The following is an 8,956-nucleotide window of genomic DNA, read 5'->3' as shown; positions in this document are numbered from 1 at the left end:
GGAGGTTGCAGTGAGCCATAATCACAGCACTGCACTCCAGCTTGGGCCACAGGAAAAGATTCCATCTCAAAAAAAAAAAAAAAAAAGTAAAAATTAATTTAATTGAGAGATGTTTACTATATGTCTGTACATTTCCTTGTAATTATCTCTGTATATGGATGAGGTTGGTTTTGTATCCCCCAAAAAGGATATGTTGAAGCCTTAACCCCAGAACCATAGAATGTGACCTGATTTGGAAATCAGATATTGATAGAGTAATCAAGTTAAAATGTGATAATCAGGCTGAACCCTAATCCAGTATGACTGGTGTCCTTATAATGTGAAATTCTGACACGGACACACACAGAAGGAAGACGATGTGAAGACACACAGGGATAAGATGGCCATATGACTGGAGCGATGCATCTACAAGCCAAGGAACACCCATGGTTGCCAGCAAACACCACCAGAAGCTAGAAGAGGCAAGGAAGGATAGCGACACCTTGATTTTGGACTTCTAGCTTCCAGAAGTATGAGACAATAAAGTTCTGTTATTCTAAGACACCCAGTTTTTGGTATTTTGCTGCAGCAGCCCTGGGAAACTAATGCAGCTATCTAAACTTCACTAGCAACGGAATAAATTACAACAGGTATGAGTTGATTACATAAAAAGAAACTTGTATGCGAAAATGGAATACAAAAGTTTAAAACAAAAATAAATTGGAAAACTAATATTCTAATAAATTTGATGAGGCATTGATATCCCTTGATTAAGCAAAAACTTTCATACTTACTGAGGGAAAAAAAATTACAAGACTCCCAAGGACACGAACAGATTAAAAGATAAAACAGAAAAGGTAAGGAAACCCAGTAAAACAGTCAACCTCATTAGGCAATCAGAGATGAAAATTAAGATAATAACGAATTCATCTATATCATAACAGCATTCGTTTTATTTAAAAAACAAAAAGTGAAACAACTCCGTGATAGCAAGGATGGAACACAGGGACACAATAAATATAAAGCAAATGTAATCTTACTATGCTAAAACAGACAGATATTTGTTATATTATGAGACAGAATATTATGCAGCCATTAAAAATCATACATTATTGATAATTATTTTATAAGGCTATTTCTGGTGGTAGAGGCAGGGCTGGGGATGTCTACTATGTTTGGCATTATGTTTTTAAAATTGGTATAAAATGTTTACGTTCAGAAACAACAGTTAAAATATATTTACAAAGTATATGTAATTAATTGGAGAAAATATTTTTGATGCGTAAGAGCAGAAAAAAAACAGGATACAATATAGTATCGTTTTAACTGGAAATATGTAGAAGACTAAATTTTAAAAAGCCAAAATTTTCACAGTGAACTCCGGCATATCACGTTGTTTGTTTCTTTCTTTTCTTCCCTTGTTCTATTGTTTGGGGGAGAGGAGGTATGGTTTCAGTTTCTCAATAATGAAAATCTTCGATAAACAAGATTAAAGTAAAAAACAGTGTGGGAGGGAATGTAACCAACTGTGTCATGGCTGACATGACCATTGCAGAAATGAAAAATGATTCCCGCTTTTATCTGGGGGCAGGGAGAAGTCGTGATTATGCCATGAAGAGTTTAACACTCAGCTGTAACAAGTACTTCCCAAAATAGTGTTACACTTCCCATCTTTAGAACACATCTCAAGTCACAGGGATTGAAAGAAAGATTTTCCACTTTCTCTTTCTGGGACCTTTGTAAATAGAAATTAAAGAATAAAAAGAGTGGTATCTTCAATTTTTATTATATTCTATGTGAGTAGAACCCTCTTTTTCTTCCTTCTGCTATATAATTCAACTTCTATAACTCAATAGAGGCTTAACAAATGCTTCCTGACCTTCTGGAATCTGCAAAATTAGAACTGGCAAGGATGATGTGGGAAACAGCACAAAATATATGTATACTCCCTTCCAAATATGCTTAATTAGAGCCTCTCCATCCAGTGCACTGTTTCATCTAATTCAAAAACAGTACAATCTGAACACCAGTAATGGAGACTCATTAAGTTCCATTAGCAGCAGTCACATCGAATGATACAATAGAAACCAGCAACTATTCACAGCCACAGGTAACACGCTACAATAGAAACCTGTTAGACAAATAACCTGGTCTCCCTCAAATCAGGTCCCTTGCTTTTATAGGTACTTAATTTCTAAAACTTGATGTCCTGTGAAACATATTTTGATTATATTGCTGGACCACTAGCGACATTAATTTAATCTAGTCTTTCAGTCATTCTGACACATAAAATTTATAATTTTAGTTTCTCCCATGCAAGGTACGAGGAGGACGGAAGAAAGATGAGAATGGTAATTGTTTTATTATGGGCCTTTAGGCAAGATGCCTTAAAATCAGATAACAGCAAGTACAATTACAGTCATCATGAAAATCACCATATTCACTGAGTGCTCACTATGAGCCAAGCATTTTATAAAGATCTACCTGTACTATTTTATTTAATCCATGTAACAACTCTATAAGGTAGGCATTACTATTATCCTTTCATAGAAAAGAGCTTGGGTCGGCCAGGCACGGTGGCTCATGCCTGTAATCCCAGCACTTTGGGAGGCTGAGGCAGGTGGATCATCTAAGGTCAGGAGTTCAAGACCAGCCTGGCCAATATGGTGAAACCTCGTCTCTACAAAAAAAAAAAAAAAAAATTAGCCAGGCATGGTGCCAGGCACCTGTAATCCCAGCTACAGGGGAGGCTGAGGCAGGAGAATCACCTGAACCCAGGGGGCAGAGGTTGCAGTGAGCTGAGATCATGCCATTTGCACTCCAGCCTGGGCAACAAGAGCGAAACTCTGTCTTAAAAAAAAAAAAAAGGGTTAGGTCACATAGCCAGAGTCACATGGCCCATGAAACCATCAGGCATCGAACCCAGACAGGCCGACCCCATATTCAGTGGCATCGACCACCGCCTTCTGGTACCTCTCAGCAACTCACCTAGGTAGGATCTAGGCAAATTCTTTTGGGGATTTCGAGAGCACCATGAAGTACTACATGAACTACACCAACAATTCCCATGCTGGGAGGTGTCACAGATGTTCCTCAGTAAGGTTTCACGGTCATATAGTGGTAGGACCTGCTTAAGCTATAACTCTGTGCTGACGAATTACAATGCACATTATGTTACAGTGTTTATACTTTTTAAAACCACAGTATTTCCCAAATATAATGTACCAAGACATGCTTAATGTGGAAAAATACCTAAAAGCATCTTACTCCACAGAACAGAGAAAGGGAAAAGCTGACTTACACTACTAGGATCAAAAAAGAAGTTAAGAGTCCCAAATAGGGAAAGTAAGATTTAAAACAGCCTCGTTATGTTCTCTTTTTCCACTGTCACAACTCACTTGATTCTAGGAGGATATAGCAATCTCTTCTTCAGAGGTAGGCTAACATGCAAAATCCACCGAATCTTCTTCCCCTCCCTCTTCACACCATTGCTTAGTTACCTCAGGAAATATTCTCCCCTCTTTCCCATACCTCATTTATGAGGTCCCCACAAATGACCTCAACAAAGATGACAGTATAAAAACAGTGCCACTGAGATAGCTCCATCAAGAGGGAAAATGGATTGCATTTTGAAGTTTAATTAGAGCTGCAGGCTCAGATGCAGTAACTCATGCCTGTAATCCCAGCACTTTGGGAGACTGAGGCAGATGGGTTGCTTGAGGCCAGGAGTTCAAGACCAGCCTGGGCAGCATTAGCAAGACCCTACCTCTACAAAAATTAAAAAATTAAAAATTAGCTCAGCGTGGTAGCATGTGCCTATAGTCCTAGCTACTTGGAAGGCTGAGGCAGGAGGATCGCTTGAGCCCAGGAGTTCAAGACTGCATAAGCTCTGATCACTCCACTGCATATCAGCCTGGGCGACAGAGCAAGACTCTACCAATAATAACAATAATAATAATAATAATAATAATAAATTAGAGCTTCATAACCAAATTCTAAACCTCTTGGAAGTACCCATAATTTTCAGAAGGTACATATCCATTTAACTTCTAACCCTCTACTCAAATCCCAAGAAAAGAATCCAAGAGAAATACAATGCTTTATGATGGTTAATGTTTTTAGAATTTTATCATTGAATTACTGGTTTATAAATGTCTGGTTCTCAATTTTCACTCTGTGCTCGCTTAGCTTATGATACCACCTTCTTCTAGTTCTCTTTATACTCCTCTGAATGGTTATTTATGGTCTTCTCCATGAGTTTCTCTTTCTTTGCCCATTACAGGTGTTGGTGCCTCCCAGGATTTAACTCTCAGCTCACTAGGTTCCCTCACTCTTGCTTCCTGGGCATAATTGCTTCCTCTGTCATACTTTTAGTTTCCTACAGTAGGCAGGTGACTCCTACAGTTGACTGTCCCAATAAGCAGATGAGCTCCTCCACTAGTGCAAATGCTCCCCAGGGCCTTCAGATGCACACATCCAAAGCCTCCTGAATATCTCTGGCTAAATATACTGCAAGAATCTCAGCTCAAGAAATCTAAACCTCATTGCTTTCTCCTCATACCTCCTGTGCCTTCTTTATCTCGGTGGTGCCAGCTTTTACCTGATTACCTTACTCTGGTCTGAAAGTCGTTGTGGACTCTATGCTCTCCCTTAGCTCCACATCTGATCCTTAACACGCCTAATGAATTGTTCTTTCTAAATGTCATATTCACCCCTTCCTTTCAATCCCACCACCACCAACCTTGGCAAGGCTGTGGACACATCACTGTGCTGCACTGTTCTCTCAAATGGTCTTCCTGGTTCCCATTCCGACCTCTCAAATCCACACCGTTACTGAAGGTCAATCCGTCCATATCTCTGACCACATAAAATCCTTCCTTAGTTTATAGTTTAGAGGAACCAGCTCTCCATAAACTTATCCCAGTTCATAACCTTATCTGTTCATTCCCCTTTCCTTAAGGGTTGGAGGGGAATTTGTATTTAAAAAGAAATTATACTCACAATTTTGAGAGGCCCATTTTTACTTAATAATAGATAACTTTCATTGTACCCTGTCTATGAGTCAGCACTCTGCCACACAGTTCATCTATATTATCTCATTTAATCATCACAACATTTCTAAGAGGTAGGGCTATTTCCACGGTTTGTTTATTTGTTTGTTTGTTTGAGATACAGTCTCGTTCTCTTGCCCAGGCTGGAGTGCAGTGGTGCGATTTCAGCTCACTGCAACCTCCGCCTCCTGGGTTCAAACGATTGTCCTGCCTCAGCCTCCTGAGTAGCTGGGACTACAGGCATGTGCCACCACACCCAGCTAATTTTCTTTGTATTTTTAGTAGAGACGGGGTTTTGCCATGTTGGCCAGGCTAGTGTTGAGCTCCTGATGTCAAGGGATTCACCTGCCTTGGCCTCCAAAAGTGTTGGGATTACAGGAGTGGGCCACCTTGTCCAGCCTCCATGTCTATTTTACAAATAAGAAAACGGCCGAGCACGGTGGATTACGCCTGTAATCCCAGCATTTGGGAGGCTGAGGTGGGCAGGTCAGGAGATCGAGAGCATCCTGGCTAACACTGTGAAACTCCGTCTCTAATAAAAATGCAAAAAATTAGCCAGGTGTGGTGGCGCACATCTGTAATCTCAGTTACTTGGGAGGCTGAGGCAGGAGACTCACTTGAACCTGGGAGGCAGAGGTTGCAGTGAGCCAAGATCACGCCACTGCACTCCAGCCTGGCGACAGAGTGAGACTCCGTCTCAAAAAAGAAAGTAAAGAAAAAAGAAAACCAAGACTCAAAGGGGTTCAGCAAATTTGCCCATGTCCACATAACTAGTAAGTGCCTGAAGTAGGACTTCATCCCAGCTCCGTAAGCTCCTAATATGGGTCTCTGCTTCACACAAAACGGAGAACCAAGCTTGCCTGTTGCAATCAGTGAGCATAGCTATAAAGGGGGGCAGAACGTGTAGAAGAAGGAAAGAGAAATTCATATAACTATGGACTAAAGATATTATGTAGGTGAAATCAAATTTTGTGGGCTCAAGCTTTGATACTCAATTTTTTCTCAATATTAAATTTGATCTGAAATTCAGTCAAGCACAGAAACACAGATTTATATAAATATGGTACCAAGAGAGAAGTCCAGGTTTATATAAACACGACTTATGCCCATCGTGAACCATTTAGAAAGTTCTTCATGTGATTCAGTTTAACTAAAGCCATATTTAAGGATTCACATCTATCTGATATATGCACATCAGAAAAAAACATGCATAATTAGGTATAAAAGTCATAGTCAGTTCCATGTATGTTCAAAAATGAAGGAACACATTTAACTTCTGTCAATTTGCTTCCATTTACAAGAACCATTCTGTGTTTTAAAAAAGTGCATTTCATCACATGTAGCCTTCCGTATTTTCACACAATGCCATGCACCCACAATTCGTAATAAATCCACAGTAACTCAGATCACATTATAGCTTCCTAATGTGTTCACTCTCTCCAATACATCTCCTCCTCTTTCCTCAAACCTCTGAATGCCCCCCATACCGCCTGCCCCCGTCAAAATCCCACCCACAGGCACACCCAGTCGACGACTTTGCCTCAAGACCTGGATGCCCCCCAACCCTGTCTGCATTTCCATCTATTCTGGCCATATCGCGTCCCATTCCCCCGCTTCGGGGAAAAGCCGAGACCGTCCATTTTCCCAGTTTCTCAGGGACTTCTCTTCAGCACATGGCCTCCTCCCTCGTGCTCCTGAGTTTCTCCCTTGCTGGTGGATCATTTCCAGGACCATGCTGTTTCATTTATCGCCACATGAAACAAAATCCAACAAAAAAACCTCACCAGGTCCCCATACCTCATCATGCTTCCCTGCACAATAACACTTCTCCCAAAAGCCACCTGTAATTGCAGTCTCTGCTTCTCTTATTGTCTCTTCACCCACTTCAGTGAAGCAGCCGCCAACTCCACTGTACAACCACCTTCGGTCAGACACCCTGAGAACCCCACGACTCCCCATCCAACCAGCACCCTCCATCTACCTCCTCCTCCTCCCCTCTGGCTGCGTGCGGCCCGACACAACGTGCTGCCTCAGGCGGCTGCGCTTGCTGTTCCTTCCGCCAGGGGCGCTATTCCACCAGACGCCCCTGCCTGGCCCACTGCCTCACTTCCTCCAGGCCTCTACTCCAATCCCTCAGAGCGGCCTTCTAGGACCAGACCATCTGAACAGTCCACTCAACCCCTAACTCCGCTGGATTTCACACCACCATCATCTCCTATTCTCTCCAACTACTTTATTTTTCTTCATAGCTCTTTTACTGCCTGATATTAAATTACAAATTTATTTTTGTGTTTCCTTGCTTAGGTTTTGTTCTCCACCCACTTCATTTCTCTCACCACCTACATACATGCCACACACACGCATACGCATGAAGGTAAGTCCCATAAGGACAAGGATTATTGTGTCTTATTAACCACTTACTCCTAGTAACTAAAAGAGTGCCTGGAATATAGTAGATGCTCAATAAATATACTTTGATTACATGAATATTCTATGTTATTAAATATTTCAAATTATAAAGAACTCAAACCTCTGGGATTTGAAAGTATATCTTTCTACTCCTTTAGATATTCTAGTAGAATCACGTTTTGGTAGTAGTTTCAGAATGGAAAAGATTTATATATTTTACCTTTCTGATGTCACTCGGATTCGTTCCTCACAACTACAGTTCACAACTTCCATCTTCTCATGGAAGTATTTTTCCACACACTGCTCCTCAAAATCATGAAGTTTTTTCAGATCCTCCTTACTCAGGTAGAGTTCTATAGAAATAAGTATGAAACACAGAAAGAATCATTATTCATCTCAGGGCATGAGTGGCTTTTTTTCCACTTGTATTGAAAATGAGAAACGGTAGCCTGTTGTGATAAAAGTTCGTCACCTTGTCAAACTATTTCTAATATTAATGCAGAAACAGCACCAATAAACAACTGGAAGCCGGGCGCAGTGGCTCACACCTGTAATCCCAACACTTTAGGAGGCTGAGGGGGGCAGATCCCTTGAGCTCAGGAATTAGAAACCAGCCTGGACAACATAGGCAGACTCTCTCTCTACAAAATAATTTAAAAATTAGCTAGGCGCCTGTGGTCCCAGCTACGCAGGAAGTTGAGGAAGGAGGACGGCTTGAGCCTGGGAGGTCAAGGCTGCAGGAGCCGTGATCATGCCACTATACTCCAGCATGGGCTACAAAGCGAGACCCCGTCTCAAAAAAGGAAAAGAAAAGAAAGAACTAGAAACACTAGCCTGGGTCTCTCCTAATCATTCTTTGAAAATGACTCATATGTAGAATTCTTTCTCTTCAATATTTTCACAGGTAGGAATGTTTCACATTTAACAAAAATTCACTGCATTTATATGAAAATGGGGAATCTGATTGTCCTCTTTTCTCTCTGCCAACACTTTCTAAAATTAATTAAATTTCAATTGATTCATATTAGATGTACATATTTTCAAGATACATGTGATAATTTGATACATTCATATAATCAAATCAGGGTAATTGGTGGCATAAGCCTATAGTCACAGTTACTCAGGAGGCTGAAGTAGATCACCTTAAATATTTACCTGTCCTTTAAGATAGAAACATTTGAATTATTCTCTTCTAGCTATTTTGAAATGTATAATCAATTAATTTTAACTGTAGTCAAACTACTGATGGCAGGGCATGGTGGCTCATGCCTGTAATCCCAGCACTTTGGGAGGCTGAAGCAGGTGGATCACTTGAGACCAGGAGTTCAAGACCAGTCTGACCAACATGGTGAAACCCCACCTCGATCAAAAATACAAAAATTGGGGGTTTCCTTTCTTGGCTTTGGAGTCCCCCTCCTTCTGTCTCTGTATGGGGGAGCTTCCTCCTTCTTATTTGCCTATTAAACTCTCTGCTCCTTTAATCCCAGCACTTTGGGAGGCTGAAGCAGGTGGATCAC

General features: G+C 40.9%; 1 protein-coding gene across 3 annotated transcripts in view; it reads right to left on the bottom strand.

Moving 5' to 3' along the window:
- Positions 1-8,956, bottom strand: part of TRPM6 (transient receptor potential cation channel, subfamily M, member 6) — a 165,587-nt gene that overhangs the window by 39,783 nt on the left and 116,848 nt on the right. For all 3 annotated transcript variants that reach the window (XM_011947020.1, XM_011947021.1, XM_011947022.1), the window contains exon 25: positions 7,660-7,792. In XM_011947020.1, the coding sequence (XP_011802410.1) occupies positions 7,660-7,792 (133 nt within the window). The remainder of the gene's footprint in view (positions 1-7,659; positions 7,793-8,956) is intronic.

The sequence above is a fragment of the Colobus angolensis genome, unplaced genomic scaffold (genome assembly GCF_000951035.1).
Source record: "Colobus angolensis palliatus isolate OR3802 unplaced genomic scaffold, Cang.pa_1.0 Scaffold257, whole genome shotgun sequence".
NCBI lineage: Eukaryota > Metazoa > Chordata > Mammalia > Primates > Cercopithecidae > Colobus > Colobus angolensis.
This window is presented reverse-complemented; position numbering and strand designations above follow the sequence as displayed.